At 40.7% G+C, this 18924-nt stretch overlaps 1 protein-coding gene across 2 annotated transcripts in view; it reads right to left on the reverse strand.

Moving 5' to 3' along the window:
- The window catches only part of UBE2J1 (ubiquitin conjugating enzyme E2 J1), a 28926-nt gene extending 11597 nt beyond the window's left edge, over positions 1-17329 (reverse strand). Inside the window, exons 1-6 of one of the 2 annotated variants that reach the window (XM_042016732.1) lie at positions 17187-17329; positions 6249-6322; positions 4431-4562; positions 3782-3866; positions 2272-2377; positions 281-410 (exon numbers count right to left, since the gene is read on the reverse strand). In XM_042016732.1, the coding sequence (XP_041872666.1) occupies positions 281-410; positions 2272-2377; positions 3782-3866; positions 4431-4562; positions 6249-6322; positions 17187-17217 (558 nt within the window). In that variant the 5' untranslated portion in view covers positions 17218-17329. The remainder of the gene's footprint in view (positions 1-280; positions 411-2271; positions 2378-3781; positions 3867-4430; positions 4563-6248; positions 6323-17186) is intronic. The other variant, XM_042016730.1, reaches the window with a different exon arrangement.
- Positions 17330-18924: the final 1595 nt, after the last annotated feature.

Consider the following 18924-nt stretch of genomic DNA (forward strand, 5'->3'; position numbering starts at 1 on the left):
CTGAAAATAGGGAAGTAAAAGGTAGTTTTTACCACACTGGTCACCACTAGAATTAAAATTAACCAATCAATGCTTGAGATGCACAACTTATTAACTAGCAAATTTCAAGAGATCCACTCTTATTTTTCTCTTTTAGACTATACCAAGAAAACAGGCTTCCAAATAGCCATAGATGAAGGTTTTCTGAAATTATGAATGTTTCTGCGATTTACAAGTTTTTCCTCAGTATTTTTTTTCTAATTTTATACAAGAGAGATAAAAGTTTAAACAGTGACTTCACCTTGAAGCTAATTTGCCTGGCAAGTTCTTTAGCCTCCTTGTCTGCCTGGCTTGACACGCTTCCAGATGTCAGTGGTAAGAGGGCTGTCTTCATAGATGTGCCACACATTTCACAACAGAAGTCTTGCGACCTGCCCACAAATGACAGAATAGCATGTTCTCAGTGTTCCTGTGTGCTTGTTTAAACAAACTTTTTGCAGAACAATCCATACAAAGTCAAGTGGTGGCAAGGCCAGTAGCTTAGAAACACTTCCCTCTACCTCAAATCACATTATCTTGAAAAAATATGTTGACAATTATCTATATTACTAACACAAATTCTCTCATGTCATTTAGGAAAGTATTAACAACTGACTTACATAACACGGTTATTTATACTTTATTATAAAAAACCTATTTTATATCTGCAGCAAATAAAAATGATAAGTGATAAAGATTTAACTATTATTACAAATGTTATACTGGACCCAGGAGCTTGCACCTCCAATCCAGGAATTTCAGTTTCTAGGAAAACCTTACCTTCCCTCTCTTGCACACATCATCGGTATATGGGGCACACTGCAGGCAGCTCTCCAGGCCAGTGAGGAACCGTAGAGCCTCGACAGCACAGTATCAAGACCAACCTGCCCCACTGACTCACTCCTGTTACTGAATGCCACTGAGAAGAGTCTGGTTCTGCCTTCTTTACAGCCTCCTTTCAGATATTAGTACACATAGATATAATCCCCTGAACCTTCTCTTCTCCAGGCTGAACACTCCCAGCTCTTTCACTATCTCCCTGTATGAAACATGTTCCAGCCCTCAATCACCTTTGTGGCACTGCACTGAATTAGCTCCAGGAAGTCCTTATCTTTCTTGTACGCTGACCTGGCCACAGCCCCGACCTGAACCCAGCACTCCTGGTGTCTCACCAGTGCTGAGTACTGAAGTAGGATCACTTCCCTTGACCGCCTGGCAATGCTTCTCCTCATGCAACCCAGGACACCATCAGCCTTCTTTGCTGCAAGGGCATCCTGCTCCCTCATGATCAGTTTGGTCTCCACCAGAACCTTCCCTTCCAAGCTCCCTTCCAGATAATCAGCTGGTGTTATTCCTCTCCAGGGGCAGGACTTTTGTCTGACATTCCTCCAGCCCGCTGAGGCTCCTCTGAATGGCAGCACAACCTTCTGGCATATCAGCTACTCTGCTCTGTTCACCTGCAAACTTGCTGAGGGTGCACCCCGTCCCAGCATCCAGGTTGTTAATGCCACTAATGACACTGAATAGCACTGGCCCCAGTAATGACACTGGGAATACACCAGTAGTGACCAGCCTGCAGTTGGATATTGTGTTAGTTATCACAGTCCTTTGAGCCAGGCAGCTCAGCCAGTTCTTAATCCACCTTACTGTCCCCACCTACCTAGGCTGTACTTCATGACTGAGGATAAGGGAAAGAACACCAAAAGCCTTGATAAAGTCCCTATAAACAACACCCACTGCTTTCCATTTGTCCACTAAGCTAATAATTTCATCATAGTAACCTCATCTTAAGATAATTTCCTGGAGATCATTTAGAAGCAGTTGCTTCAGAATTTTGTCATTATTTCATTATTATTATTATTTACTTAAGGGCAAAGATACATTATTGTCTTGGTTGTTTTCTCCCCCACTTACTATCAATTTCATCATACCCACTTTCCCTCCATGCTGCAATTAGTACAGGATCACAATGTTAATTACATCTCCAAGCCTGAATTTCCAACAAACCTCTAATATGACCACACAATGCTGGAAAGAACAGAGCCCTCTCAAAAGTATTTTGTTTGACTGCAAGTTCCAAGTTTGCACAATATTCAGAGAAAAAAAACCAACTACATATGCAAGGCATCAAACTTGTTTTATATTTGGAATAAATGCAAGATAATAGACTGAAGTACCTTATTTTCTACTCAATGCATTACTCTAAAAGTGAGTGAATATATATGTACCTACAGTAACAAACTTAGCACTTACTTCTTTGCAAGAGCTCTTCTTTCTTCTGGTGTGTAATCTAGAGATCCTATTGCTCCTTCACCTTTGGTTGGCATAAAACCAATGATGGCTAATAAAGCTGTTCTTACTAAAATGGGAAAACAGAGCTATAAACAAGGTGGCAGAAACAACAGTCATGTAATCTCATTCTACACTCATAAAAGTTGCAGCTCTGACTGCAAAACTTCATTCTGCCAAGTCAATTTCATACAAGCAGCTGTGGTTTGGTGGTTTTTTTGGTACACTGCAAGGCTTTCTTAGTTTTGTTTTAACATCATATTGTAAATAAAGAGAAGGCCATCAGCGAACAGAGAAGAAAAAATCAATTGTCACAAAAATGTTCCAACAAGAAGAATATTCCATACTTTAAAAATGATCAAAAAAAGGTAAGGCGGAACTGGCATATAAAGGGGAGGGGGACAGGGAGGGGAGGGGAGGCAGGGGGAGAAGAAGAAGGTAAGAAGGTTCACAGGGAATTCTTTTTGTGTGTGCTTTCTATTAGACATTAATTCTGCACTTTACCGTATACATGCTCAGTGTTTTTCTTTTACGTAAAGTATCACAGAGTTTGTTCCTTTTATGTCATCATAATAGGGGAAGGAGCTCACTTAAAATATTAATAACTGCTTGTAACAGAATTGTCATCTAAAGCATCTCTCTTGACAACATCTATACTTGGATTTTGTTTTAGAGAAGTAATGAAATTTTAGAATTCACTTTGCTAATAGATTTAGTAAACAAATACCACATCAAAAATAAGTACCACAGAAAAGAGACAGGTATTTACAACTCCTGTTTAGAAACACAGCATTTTCTGTGCTTTTAAAAAACGTAAGAGACCTAACAAAAGTTGAAGAGTGGTCTGCTAGAAAACTCCTAAGATCTTACCAACATATTTTAAAAGTGAAACTGATATGTCAAGAAATAATTGATATATTGTACTCAGCAAAACTAAAATTACTTTAACACAAGCATATTGCCTTGGATGAACTGTGCCAACTCTCAATTTCTGTGATAATAGTGTTTTAAAAAATAGAGTAGATTCAGTTATTCTGAACTCAGACCACATTATCTTTCCTCTTAGTGCTCAGAACCACACCATTAGACTTGAAAACTCCCCTCTATTAATATTCAAGCTGGCTTTAGTGATCATACAAAAACAGGGCAAAGTAATAGCATTTATTTTCATAAGAACAATTTAAATATCCACAAAGAATATTCTAACAGTCTGAGAATTCTTAATGCTTATGCATCCAAGTAAAGTAGAGCTTACCATCACCCCTCAGTTTCTCAACCCTGGCTTTTACTTAATATCATTTCCAAATCCATCTATTTTGCTCTTTCATAACCTTACATTTGACAAATTCCCCCACAATTTTACACCCCCAAAATCTGTCTCCTTTTCCACTATAAATATTCTTCATGAGATTTTTTTAGTTTAAGAAACAAGTAGTTTGACAGGGGTAACATTTTCCAAATAATTGTTACTTACTACTCCACGAAGGCTGCCATGTTTCAGGATGATGCCCTGAGATGCTTAAACAAATTTTCTTCCCCACTTCAAACCTGCCATTAGCCTTCAAAGGAAGAAGGAGGATACAAAAAAACATGCTAGAAGTTAACTCTTGAGTTTTGGTAAAAGTTGTAAAAATCATGATCAAAAGAATTCCATATGCAAACAGTATGTGACAACTGTATTACTGCCACCTCACAAAATTGGCATTCAGCTTGCTGAACACAGAACTCTGTCATCTGACTCTATTAGTGCATTAAGAAAACCTTCTACAAAACTATGCACAAAGGAAGGCCTTTGCCCCAAACTACAGGTCTGCCTTCCTACATCTGTGCAATGTTTTCAACAGAAACCCAGCGGGCCCATGAGGAGAACAAAATGTTAGACAATCACATCAGCAATGTGATTTCTCCCGAAGGAAAAAACTTCAATTTATTAGGCATAAAGCTTCATGCAATTAGAGATTACCAAAATCATCTTGGAAGATTTTGGATCTTCAGTTATACTGTACTATGCAACCTTTCTTACAAAAACAACATTATGTTAAATGCCAAGAATCTCTCTCTCTCTCCACCTATGATAAAATTGATGACATGAAAATGAAAAACTAGTAAGCATACTTACTTACCGTCAGCAAAATAATGCTGGGTGGTTTCATGGGATATTCAGGTGGTAGCACTATTCGCCCATGATAAATCCCTCCATCAAAATCTGAATCTGGCGGGCCTCTAACAGTGAAGTGCCATTCAAAAAGATTATCCTAAAATGCCCCCATCAATCGAAGAAGTGGAACAAAAAAAAAAAAAAAGGGTTTGTCACAGAAATAGACAACTCAATGCCATTTTCCTGAACAAGGACAGGCTGAAGAAACAGTGCTCAGCAGAAGTTTTAAAAAGTCAAAATCAAGCGGAGAGTTACTAGAATGCAGCACTAAGGATATAACATTATAGTTTTCTGGTAATTTTCTTATACAATAATTCGCCAAAACCCTCAAATTCATTATCCAAATTTTTTACACTAGCTGTATAAATTATGACAAGAGTTTTATTACCCCGCAGATGGAAAACTGAGTCAATGAAGAGAAAACTGGATCCTTGCCTCAGTTAACAAAAATCTCTGGAGAACCAAGGGGAGACCTACACCAAGAAGAACACTAATGACAGCCTCCCCAAAGCTCCTTCTGTGCCCAGGTCAACACAGGGACTTGACTCACACCCCAGAGAATTCCTATTCTTCCTCTTCCACTAACAGTTTCGAAACAGCTACTGTGCCTTATTGCACAACAGGTACACTTTGAAATTTAGAGTATTATTTTCATTGGACATATAAATAACTTCTCTTTAAACATTATTTCTTTGGGGTTTTGAGCTGGTTTTTGTGTAGCAGAACTTGTGCTGCCAATAACTTCCTAAGTATTTACTAGCAGAACAACTCCTCCTGTTAGGACAGAAGCCCCAAAGAGGCTTGCTGCCAGTGAACGAAATCCCTCAGCTAATCCTAAACACTGGTATTACAGCGTTGGGACTGCCCACCTAGTTACAATTTTTCAAGTACAGGAGATAACTGTTAAGATTTCCAGCATTTCCTTTCATCTGCCACTGTTCTCTTCCCAGTGAGACATTGTTCCAATCCAGAAGTAAGACCTTCATGTAGGTTACAAATAATAGCAAGAATTAAACCTTTCATTTCACCACAGGAAGGGGAAACAAGGTACAGATAGAAACTAGTAGACAATAAGGTATATTTTATAGCATCTAGGAACATGCATCATTACGTGAGCATGTTTAGCATGTTATACATTTCTGCAAACAGCTAAAAATCAAACCTCCCAACTGATACCACAGGACAGTGCCTTTTTTTAATTAATCCAGTGAAATTAGAAGGGTTTTCTGTTTAAGCTTCTAACCACCAGAACTTCGTTGTCCTCTCAGCCCAAAAACTTAACCGGGTGTTTAGGCAAGAGGCTACTCCTTACATGAAATCCCTCTCTCTTACAATGCATCCAGAATTGCACACATTTATGTTTTTCACAGGTTTTCTTAAATGCAAAACAGCAATCCTCCGAGATCACTTTGGGTTAAGTATTTCAGTGAGCAACTCAACAACTGAGCCCGATTTCAGGTTTGGGTACAAAAAACTTGACTTAAATATTATGTATTTACACAGTCTTGGAAAGGAGATGGGGGAATAAACACATCCATGCCATAAAACTACTCAGGTGCAATGTAAAACTATTACGTACTTTCATCAAAAACCTGGAACTACAAAACCATTGAAGTTGAATTCTGCTGCTGATTTCCATCATAGGGAAAAAAAGAGGTTTGCTAGCACTTAAATAGGTACATTTTAAATATATATGCATTTTAGAGAAGTATATATTAATTAAGAGTATATGTGAATAAAACTGCCTAACTACAAGCTCTTGCAAACATATAGAGAAACAAACCTCCAAAGGCTGTGCATGATAATGATCTGTAGGATCCTTCAGTTCCGCAGCCTCTTTCATCAAACGTTTGACAGCTGAAAAAAAAAAAGGCATAAGACATGAAAATGAAGAAAATAAATTAATATGCATTGCATAGAAAAATACATAAAACATTTCTTGAAGAACTCTACTCAGCTAACTAATCTTTTCCAGCATATTCCAGCTTCTTCACTAGAGTTCATAATTCAAGACACGATATAATTACTTACGATGAATAAAACTTAAATGGGTTATACAAGCATAAAGTTATGAAAAATATGTTGCATGGTCACAGAGTTTCTCAATACTGAACACTGGGACTGAAGTAGTTTTATATTAGTAACTGCACCAGACAGGAGGAAAAACATACATATCATTAACAGAGTTTCAGACTACAAGATATACATGGCTAACAACCTCAATATTTTATGATACAGGACATCAAAGATGTGCATCTTTAACAACTGCTGAAAAGCTTTATCCTGATACCTCCTGTAACAATTATGTGACTACTCCCTGAGTTGTTCAAAGGGAGGTCACAGTAATACTGGACAGAAACCAACACATCACCAGTGAGAGGAGATGAAGTAAGTTTTTATTTGGTTTGGAAACACATATGCCTAGCCATAAAAATTTACCCAGGGCCTCTGCAGTTGGAACCTGCCACTGAGTGTGAATGCCCAGGTATTTTTCTATCATAACTTCAGGATAGTCATTAGTAACCTTCTCCAACCTTCTACTTCAGAAATACCAGCATCATCTGTATTTTCTGCATCTCCTTCTTCTGGCCACTTTGTAAGATGCTACAACACTTGTACTTCCAGGTGCCCTCATGTGCACCATACATTAATGTCTAATAAAAAACTCTAACCACCCCACAGAGGAATTTTCCTTCCAGTCTACTGTGAGAAGTTCTTTTCCTCCTTCACGCTTTTGGACAGCTATAAACAATGGCTCAAAGTTTGAGAATTTCACTTCTTACAACCCAAAAAGAACAACGATTATGTGGAAATTTGCTGCCGCCAGTTACCCCAGTTATGCTGCTGCCACAGGGAAGTGTCAATTAAACAATTTACAAATCCCACCAGGTCACGTCACAGGTAGCAGCATTCTGCTGAATAACAGTTTGTCTCTTTCATCTTCATTAAGGTTTACCAGTTCATTAGAGAGGAATAATAAGATAACCAGTCTGGACCAGAAAAGGCTTTGGACTCAGCATTGGCTCACAGCCAACAAGCCTGGACACTTGCCTTCAGAAGAAGAGTGGCATGCACCAGGATGAGCTAATTCAGGAGCAAACACCCCATGAAGCAAAAGGGTGACCATGAGAAAACTGAGAATATATGTAACGAAGCCTAATAAAGACAGAGCAGTCATGGACAAGGCAGACAACTGTTTCTGAGATTTCCCAGCTGAGGCACCAAGACAGAAAAGAAGAAATACAGTCTCCCATAACAGCATCATGTGCAGTCACCCATGTTCACTGCAGGAAAGCTATCAGAGCATAATACTATTCCACTCTTGGGGCATGAAACACAGCAAAATCTAATTTAGCTCTCATATACCACAAAGATAATTTGCTTATAAGAAGTTTTCAGTATTAAGCAACCCAGGACATCTTAAAAATCTATCAGGTGACGTAACTTCAGCCTTCCAGTACCTGAAGAGAGCCTACAAGAAAGATGGGAAAGGGACTTTTATAAGAGCATGCAGCAACAGGACAGGGGGAATGAGAGTAGATTTTGATTAGATATTAGGAAAAATTTCTTTCCTGTGAGGGTGGTGAGGTGCTGGAACAAATCATCCAGTGAAGTTGTGGATGCCCCATCCCTGGAAGTGTTCCAGGCCAGGTTGGATGGAGCTCTGAGCAACCTGGTATAATGAAAGGTGCCCGTACCCATGGCAGGGGGGTTGGAAGCAGGTGATCTTTAAGGCGCTTTCCAACCCAAGCCTTTCTATTATTCCATGATTCTAAGCAGCACATGTGTATGCAGAAAGGCTGAGAACTGGGGTTGTTCAGCCTGAAGAAAAGGCTCTGGGGAGACTTTAGTGTGACCTTTCAATACCTAAAAGATGCTTGTAAGAAAGAAGAAACTTTTTACCACAGCCTGTAGTGACAAGACAAGAGCCAATGGTTTAAAACTCAAAGAGTAAGTTTAGATTGGACATATGGAAGGAATTCTCTACAGTGAGGGCAATGAGGCACTGGAACAAGTTGCCCAGAGAACAAGTTGTGGATGCCTCATCCCTGGAAGCACTGAAGGTCAAGCTGGACACGTCTTTGAGCTGCGATCTAACTGAAAGTGTCCCTGCCTGAGGCAGGGAGACTGAACTAGAAGACCTTTAAAGATCCCTACCAACCCAAACCATTCTGTGCTTCTCTTCCCACATTGCTGAAAAATGCCAACTGAGAGGCTGCAAAGAAAAGCCTGGAGCAATAAAGGTTCATTCTGAGGACATGTGATCCAGTGAAGAAAGCATGAAACTGTTTCTTCTTTAAGCACTGCTGCAGTATTCATGAACACAGCTCCTCCTTTGGCTACCAAAAACTGTGGTGGAAGAAACAAGCATAATTCACAAAGTCTGCCTTCAACAAGTTATGGTATTTCAACCCAATTAAGTCACACTGAGTCACTGAGTAAACATTTGGCAATGGCAATTCTGAAAAATCAGAATAGTTTGGGCCCATTTGAAATAAAGAATTGCAGACTATCAATGAAGTCAAAGAGTATCACTAATTCAGCCAAAAAAAGAGAAGTCAAGACACTGAATTTGTCTAAGACAGGTTTTAGAGACACAATTATCAATTTATTTTTTAATGCGGCATAATCATCAGCATGAAAAATAACCACACTTTCACAGATACACTCAGCAACACTTTATCAATGTTCATCAAAATTAAATGCTGAGGAAATTAAGTTCCTGGACTAGAGATTACAGGAGAGTTCCTACCCAGCAGGAAGTGTGGGAACTGTCTACTGCCCTGAGGAGGAAAGAGAATACTACAGGTCAGAGACTCTGCCTGACAGCCTGCCTCTTGTGTTACACTGAACTTAACAAAATTTTCTGAAAAGCAAAATATGGATATTAAAAATCTGAGAATCAAATTTAAAGCCCCCAGCATGCTTTAGGATTGAGTGGTGGAATAACAATTAATGAACAGAATCTGTACAATATATGCATATATGATTCGTAGATTTATTTCTGCCAAAAGCCACGTCCAGTCAAATTCCACTTTCATCATCACTTACTTTAAGCTACCCTGAAACTTCAGTTCACACAACTGCTTCTCTTGGATATGTCTGGAAGTCACATTCAAGTACTCCTGCTATGTGGAGCTGGCTATGTGCCCAACTAGACAAGTCTGCACCTAGTGGCTCAGGACACCTTCTGGACACAGAAAACGCAAGTGATCAGTCTTTGTAAATGTCAGTATTATTGCTTAAAGGGATGACAGGATTTGAACATCCACAGTGTTCTCTTAGTAAATCATTATGCCTTTTCTTTAGAAAAAAAAAAGAAGGTTGTTCATGACAGTATCTTCCTCAAATGCGTAGCAAACCTTTCATTCTGAAATGAATTCCCAAACCAAAATTTCAGTTGTACTGTTTGAAAAAGGAAGTACATAATGAACAAATAAATAATGGAATCCAAAACAGCTGGCATAAAGCTAGAGATCGCTCAATCTTTCAAGTTGACTTACCTAATCTGGGGAAAGAGGAATAAAACAACTTGACAGCTTTTACTGCTTTGGCAAATGTTTCCTACCTTTTTATTTATGACGGCTATTTTTTTTTTTTCCACTTTAAGCAAGATTTAGAGGTCTACTCAGAAGAAATATAGAAGAAGTAGTAATTTTTCCCTATGGCTCTGCTGACCAAAACAGCACAAGTAAGGATGCAATTTATTTACTGAATACAGGTTTTCCAATGAAAGTAAAACTCTCATAAAACCCTTCATCTCAGAGAAACTTCTATAACTACTCAATCCACTTAAGCTATTAGTAAAACACAGGTCATCTTTGTTACATGTTTGTCTATTAATGAGGCTACTATCTACAATTACAAAAAACAGACAACAATAAGAAAAACTTTAAAAATTGAAATCACATAAACCATTTGAGACAAGCATCAAGTCCCTTCAATTACATGCATGTGTCATGGGTGACATGTTGGGAGGGTCTTCTTAACTCCAGCTGGCTTTGTTTTCTTCCCCCCTCCACTCTATTGCCTCCTCCACTCTATACCTGACCATCAAGCCAAGAGTGCCTGACCCACGGCTGGGGTAACCATCAAGTGACTGCAGAGGTCAAAGTGCAGAGAGTCACCTGCTGAATCACCAGTCCCCACAGCAGCCCAAAGTACCAGGGAACCCAAACTGCATTGGCATTCAAAAGAAAATCCCATTTACTAAAGGTAACGTTTAAATTTCTTGTAAGGGGAAAAAACAACAGTGAATCACACTGTCAGTAGTTCCACTGCATAAAGAATGGATCACATCACTAAAAAAAGTTAGGATTAAGTTCATGGGTAAAATACACAGGATTTCTTGTAAGATGACAATACTTGAAGAGCTTTGACATTTTAAGCAAAAAACCCCCACCTTTAGTGATGTGGTCACTGATGCATGTAAGGAAACATATTTAAAGAGTCACAGTACCTCTTTGATATGGAAAACAGTATTTTTCAATAGCGTTTTTTTTTGCTGGACTCTGTAGAGAATGGCTTATTAAATCTAAACACAAAGCAACTCTAACAGGTTCCCAGTGACCCACACAGTGTCACTAGGTACCTGTGTGTTACCTGTTCCTTCTGGATGTGATTCTCCTGGACAGCTTAGAACCTGTGAATGATGTGCAATCATTTGTGAACTAAAAATAATAGAAGAGGGGGAAAGGGGGCTTGAGACAACTACTCTGAAATACCAATTACAATCCTTTTGCAGAACAGAGTGTTAAATGGTATCTACTCTAGAAATTAACCCAAGGTACCATATTTTCAAGTGAGCTCTGTATCACTTGAGTGATACAGTGCTTTTCTCCTCTACCTCTGCATTCCTTCTGCCTATTCATGAAGCCCCCATCTTAACCCTTCCAAGTTTGCACCTGTCTTTAGATTTTTGAGCTCCTGTACATATTTTTGTATGTTATTTCACAAAAATGTGACTATATTTTCATAAAAATTTGCACAGTAGTTTATAGTAAATTAATTTTGAATCAAGACTACAATTAAAGTTTCATTAGGACCCAGATACCTGATCCTTCTTCACAAAAAAAAAAAAAAGCTCAAACAACATCCCAGTCACAGCCAAAAATAAAATCCCTGGAAGACAGACAAAGCTTCAGTTGGGCAAGTCCTTCAAACCACTGATGAGGAGAATATACTATATATTCTGTACCTTTAAATCTCTTTTACAAAGTATTCCCTACCATCTCTGTGATGGGACTACACAAATCTTTGCTCTGACAACTCAGCAGCCATGCAAAGATGTACAGATACTTACACATTTTTCAGTCTTCTGGCACCAGAAAGACAGCAGTAGAAGAAGCAACCCATAATGCTAACGATCCTTGCCATACTACCAGTGATCACCTTATCAAAACTACATCCTCCTGTGCTAGAGGAATGGGCAAAATGAAGAAGAATTAAATTTTCAGTCTCAATCTCTTGAAAACGGTGAACCACATAATTTTAAAATCACCACCTATAGTTTCCACATGATTTTAAACATCATGAAGTACAGAACACTATTCTTCATACTAAAGAAACCACACTTCTTTGTCTAAATGAAAGCAAATGGAGACAATTAAGTTGCTGATCACTGAACGTCAGTACTGCTGTGATGTTCTTTATTAATCAAGTTCCCATTTTATTTTGATCTCATGTACCAAGACAAAGCAATTGTTCTTACAAAACCAAAATGTCTAACTGCAGAACTGGAACAACTGTCTGGGGCAGCCATAGCTTCCAAAATTGCTTTTATTTTCAAATTTGATGTTTTGGTTTAACCCCACACAGCTACTAGAAATTACACAGCTGCTTGCTCATTCCCTCCCAGTGCTCTACTCTGGTGGCAAGGAGTATCAGGAGTGAGAAAAAGTAAATCTTCTGGGTTGAGATAAGAACAGTTTAATAACTGAAGCAAAGTAAAATATAAAACTACTAATGATAATTTTAAAATCATGATAATAATGGTAACGAAAAAGAGAGAGAGAAATAAAATCCCAGAAAAACAAGGGATGCTCACCACCCACTGACCAATGCCCAGCACATCCCCCAGCAGCGATCAGCCCCTCCCAGCCAACTCCCCCGGTTTATACTCTGGGCATGACATTCTACAGTGTGGGATATCCCTTTGGCCAGCTCAGGTCAGCTGTCCTGGCCATGCTCCCTCACAGCTTCTTGTGCCCCTCCTCACTGGCAGAGCATGAGACACTGAAAAGTCCTGACTCAGAGTAAGCACTACTGAGCCACAACCAAAACATCTGTGTGTTACCAACATGATTCTCATACTAAATCCAAAACACAGCACTGGACCAGCTACTAGGAAGAAAATTAACTCCATCCCAGCTGAGACCAGGACATTTCTTTGGCAGTTCCTTCGACTTCTGCTACAAAACAAATGGAATCACCATTTCTGAAGAAAAAGGCCAGCTGTTTTCCACCCTCAGGGTCTCAGATACATCCTTTCTCAAGACCCATAAGCCTCCTGAATAGCTGCTTTACATCTTCACAGCCTCACATACATTCTTTCACACAACAAACAAGCCTCCTGTACTCATACAAAGTATTAAAAACTATTAAAAAAACCAAAAAAACCTTTAAATTAGTCTTGTCTTGCTTTCCTCTCACCCTCAGAAACAGCCAACCTTTAGTACTCATTTCCCTCAGGGCAGCAGCAAGTACAGTGCTCTTCTTGTAGTTGCAATTCAAAACAACTGGTTTTTTTGTCGTTGTTAACAACGGGAGGTTAAACTTACAAAATGCAAGGTGCTTGTTGAACACACTAAGATCAAACAATATCTTCAGCCTTAATAAAATTTTAACATCTGTTCAACTTTTTGTTTTTAAACAATCTATCCTTATTTCGTACACAGAAGACACTAAGCAGCACAATAGCTACTCGCTACTTCCTATTTGCTCTGTTTTGCTAAAAAAGAACTGACATGTGCTTGTTGGCACAGAACACTTACTTGTACAAAATATGGAGTGGAGAAAGAAGTACAGTTTGTAGAAAAAGCCGCAATCTTATTGAAGATGACAGCTAAGACGATCACAATCTCAGCATTGTTATTTTTCCTATGCCTCCAAGATCCCAAAGCACTGCCCTGGGCAAAAATGCAGGACAGCTTGCCTGCCTCCCTCCACGTGCTCTCCCTATGCCTCCAGTGCCCTTGCTAATCAAATAATCGATGAGGTGGTCTGCTGAAAACAAAACAAACCCTGCCCAGAAAAAAAAAAAAACCCCACTGCTGTTTGTGGGCTCTGTGTGAGGCACTGTAAGTAGCTCTTCATAATTCAAGTGTCTGTGCTAATACCAGCTCAGATGCCTGGTCACAGCCTACGCAAAAGCGAGAGATTGTCACTACAAGAGCAGTGACTACAAGATTTGGTGTCTGATCTTACAGCAGGCTAAGGGTCACAGCTCTTGGGGGAAAAAAAAGTTAAGAGATTATTCCAAGTAGCTGTCTTATAAATTTCAGAAAATAGGGATGTTCCTGAAGCATGAAGAGGATGAAGTCTGTGCTTTAGTCAGCTGAGCTTTAATATTGATGGGAGAGGTTTATCAGCCATGTGGTAGCAGGCTGATATACACTGACTAAACCATTTTGAAATCCTATGACAGAAAATAGCCTGCCCTTTTACAAGTGCTAAAAATACACACAAAAATATGAAGTAACAGCTTACAAGGCTTTGCCTTATTGAAGCAATACAAAGAAGCCTGAAGTGTGAAATTTCATCCCTTCCAAAATTACCGGTCTTTTTGGGAAGAAATAAAAAAGAAACTCAAGTTCATGGGCAGTGTGAGAAGACAGCATCACGTGAATTCTTCCATGGCTCCTTGCTCTTACAAAGAGTAACTGGCAGGAAACAGGAGCCGCTTGGCCATCCCAGACCTGCACTGGCCACGGCCTGTACCTATGGCAAACTGAGACCTGTCAGAGCTGCGCTGCCTCTCATCGACACAGATGTGGTGTGCAGCGGAACAATGTGCTTTGTGTTGTGGAGAGTTACCATCTTTCAGATATGTTGGGATGAACTAGTATTAGCTGTAGAAACAGGGATAAGGATGAAGATGAACACATTGCCTAGGAGCAATCAGCAGCAGGACAAAGCTGTGCAGCAATATTGCTCTTTTGTGGTCTGCTTGAGAGCACACAAAAAGTACGGCACTGGAGAGCCTAAATGATACCCACTCATCAATCTGGCCCAGCATATTCATAGAAGAGGAATCCAGGTATTAACCACAGATGAACCTCAGGTGCTTCATAATTCTACAGCAGAATTTGGCTTAAAAATAAAGATCAATTAAAAACACATGTTTCTTTTACCAAAATTTTCCTATTTAAAGTGTATTTTCACCTATAACATTACATTAAAGCAACTTATACTGAAAGGGTTTCTAGGATTTGCCCTTTTAAAAACTACTGAGCAGATGGAAGTCACCATTTGCAGTTTGCTCAAGTCCAAAAGCAGACTTCAACAGTAGAAGCCTCTTGTACAGGTACAAAACGATTACTTTTTCCACTCTGTCTCAAGATAGCATGTTCCAAATCCCTAAAGCTGACCTAAAGGTTAGCAGCTTGGTTCTTCCTCTATTACAGGCAAAGGAACAACAACAGGCACAAGGACAGTTACTTGTTCTAAAGCCCTAGAAGGCTCAGTTACCAAAATAATCCCTTTAGTTCGGAGATGACACAACCCCTTGAAATAGAAAATATGGTGGACTTCTTTTTATGTATTTTAGTGCATTTACATTAATTGAAACCACCTTAATATTAGAATATTCTACAGTCCCATCTTAAGCCTGTAGTCGAATGGCAAGAGTAAGATACCACCACTAAACTGCACATGCAACTGTAACAAGATCAGAAATTGTAAAACATGCACAGAACTATTAAGTAATTACATATGCTTATCTACCTGGTTAGCAAGTAAAGTGCCAGACTAAAAGCAGTGGCTATACATAATTACAGTCAACTCATTTTAATGGACAACTGTTGAAGAAACAATATTTATTTAAAGTATTTTTTTATACTTATTCAACACCTTTCTGCCCATCTGTTCAGTGAACGATTTCACACATATTGACTATTGAAATCAATATTTTAAATCGTTATAGAGGTTTTAAAAGTTATTTATATAATTTATAAACTGTCAGTATCTATATAGAAAGAAATAGTTTAATATATTAATATGCAACCAAACATGTTTAATTGGGAGAAGTAATATTGATCCATTGTATGAATTATTTGTCTTTGCTGCATAAAGTTCATTTTGCTATAGAATAACACAGGTGCTGAAAATTAATTCCAGTAATTTTCTCTTGAATATACGGGAGACAAGTAACAACAAAGGGGAAGAACATTTCTAAATTAAGCCACAAGTATTTGTCCTCTCCACCCAGATCCCAGGTGCTTGTCATACAGCACACCACCACTGTTTCCCATGACGTGGCGAACCACAACTAGTGAGCATGTTTGTGTGGCCTTGTAAATTCACATATGGCACACATCCTGCATGTCTCCCTAAAAAAAGTATTCCTTCCTGATATTTTAAATGACAACAAGTTCATAATTTGCTTAGTGATTCTTCTTATCTTTGGGTTATGCAACTTGGGTTGGGTGAGGCTAAATGACATAATTTAGCAATAGACACATCATCTGCATGAGATATGTTTGTAAACAAGCCTGTCACTGACATTTGTAAAGTACAACTCACCGTAACATTCAGTTTCTCCCCACCTCCCACGCTGGTAACAGGACGGTATGATTAAAAAATAAAGCCACTATTCATCATAATAACATGAAGCCGATAATGCCTATTTCTCAACAGCTGGTTAGGGGAAAGCAGGGGCAGAACAACAGCCGACACACAAACCCGACCAGCCCTTACAAGCTGCGGATGAGGTTTTGCTTCGGCAGTGTCAGGCCTCTGGCTGTGCAAGCAGCTCTCAGAAGGTGAAGCCCTGGCACAGCCGGTCAGAAGCCACTGCTCCAACACAGCCATACGGGCAGACGTTTCCTGTGCACTATTTGCTTCCTAGGAATCAAAACCTTCCCTTCTAGCGCTGTTTCTCCAGGCATCACCCACATCTCTTGAGGCGTCCCTCTCACTTCAAGGATTCAAAGGAAAGGCCAGGAGTTACAGGCATGAATTTTAACATGCAAACTTGTCAAACCAGACATGTGAACAAACACAGACACACAAGTGAATAGAGCCTGTACAGCAACACTTCTGCAAAACAAACTGACGGCACACAGGCCAAGTTATCCTTGGCAGTCTGTCCCCTCTCACGCACCTAGTCGGAGAGGAGGCGATGCCCCGGGGAAAAGGGCACGGCCACCTGACTAAACGTTCAAAGGTACGTTTCCACGAACCACCAAAAAATGCGTGGGCACACAGACTTGGCGGTCAGGGCGTTTTGAACCGAATTACAGCTCGGAGGAAGGTTTCAACGCCATCGCACTGCGAAGGCTAGGCGAACCGATCCCGGCCGGCCTCCGCCTGAACGCCGCCACCGCCCCGGCGCAGGGGACCCGCCGCCGCGGCCCCCGGCCCTCCTCCCGGCTGCGGCCTCGGCCCCGGCCCCCGACCCCTCCGCGACCCGCGGTAGCCCCGAGGCGGGCGCGCCCGCCCGCAGCGGCCCGGGCAGCCCGTGAAGGAGCGGCCGCCACCCCCGCCCGGCCCCGCCGCCTACCCGGGCTCTTGAGGTTGTACCGGGCCTCCATGGCAGCGGGCACCGCTCGCTCCGTCCGCGGCGGCTCCGGCGGCGGGGGCGGAGGAGGAAGGCCGGGCCCGGCCGAGCCCGCCTCGCCTCGGGACACTCCCCTGACGTGGCAGCGGCGGCGACAGCCCCGCCGTGACCGCGGGGGGAGGCACCTGCCTCGCCGGCACCGCCCCGGGCCCGGCCCCGGAACCGCAGCCGGGAGGGGACGCGGTGCTGCCGTGCCCGGGCCGCGGTGGCTGGGCAGTGGCAGTGTCCCTTCTGCGTCCCGGCCCGGCTCCGCCCCGACCCGCAGAGGTGATGGTGCCTCTGGACCTCGATGGGTTTGAAAACTGGGGGCTCGGAAAGGGGACTTTCAGGACCCCCACAGACCCAACGCCCACCCCGCCCAAAGGACTTCACTGTGAGACTTAGTAGGATCTTGTTTCTTGGTTTTCAGGATCATGAAAGACTGAAATGGTGTCATACGCCAATGATTATTATTTTAGGCAAGAATTACCAGCAAGAGTGTGACTTGATAGCCATCCTTTCCATGCCACAGTGACAGAGGGATATTTGTATCTACAACTGTTTCTCTTCCACCTGGTTATAGGCGTAATATGCTTGGGATAGCACTTTTAAGAATATATTGCTAAGAGAATATCTAAATTAAGGTGGTCAGAATCTCAGGAGTCTCTGTTTCCTTTTGATTCAGTACAAGCTCTAAATAAGAAAAAAATGTGCTTGTCCTCATCAGAACTTTGAAGCTCATATCTAGCTCATATTGTCCTTCATTTCACCTGTGAAATTAATTGTCCCTAATTTCATGTTACTTTTATATTCTTCATAATCATACTAAGAAAAATAATTCTTTATGTTTTGATGTCTTAGTTCTCTTTTTCCCTCTTTGAACAGCAATGACAAACAGTTGTAAATAAAAATATTTGAGTAGGTACATATTTTTCACCTTGCCATGTTCTCAAACGCAAAACAATGTGTTGGTCTTCCCTTCAATAAGTAAAGAAAGGGACTTTACTCCTGAACAACTAGCAGAATTTTCAAAGGGAAGAAGTGATCATCGTTTTTACAGGACAAAGCACTATGAATAATAGGGTTATTAATGTATAGAGATGGGAAAAGAGGTCATCAGACCTTGGGGTTCCCTCTTGCAATGAAAGCACCCTAAGGTACATTAAATGGCCATCAACTCTTGATGACATTTCAGCATTTCTGACCACTTGAGACAGTGAGCTGCAGGCACTGGCTGTCAGGTTCACAAACTGTTTTGGTCACAAGTATGCCTCGTCTTTCCTTGTCTTCCAGAGCCACCTTGCTGTGCAGCTGGAGAAGGGCGTTGGGATGATCTGTCACTAAATCGTGCCCTTCCCCAAAGTATGAAAGAGATATTTTGCATTCAGAAATCTGGATTTCCATGTAAAAAGTTCTGGAATCTATTTTGGTTGAAGATAATTTTTGAAGTTGTGTTATAACATTAATAGGATAAAGTGGTACTACATAAGTGTCATGTGGAGTTCAGCTTTGCCTTCTGGGCTCTGGCCTTTGACCCTGGATGCACAGTGTCATTTTTTATAGTTCAAGGAGGAAGCACCTGCAGTTAATGTGAAACTTGGGCTTTCAGCTAAAAAAAGATAGTCACTCTAACTGCATGACAGCTAAGCACTATTGAAAATAAGCTGAATAGACTTAAAGCAAGAGAAGTAACACTGAAAGG

Source organism: Corvus kubaryi, unplaced genomic scaffold (genome assembly GCF_017639235.1).
Source record: "Corvus kubaryi isolate FWS band 111438036 unplaced genomic scaffold, C.kubaryi_AGA036_p1.0 split3-73, whole genome shotgun sequence".
NCBI classification, from domain to species: Eukaryota; Metazoa; Chordata; class Aves; order Passeriformes; family Corvidae; genus Corvus; species Corvus kubaryi.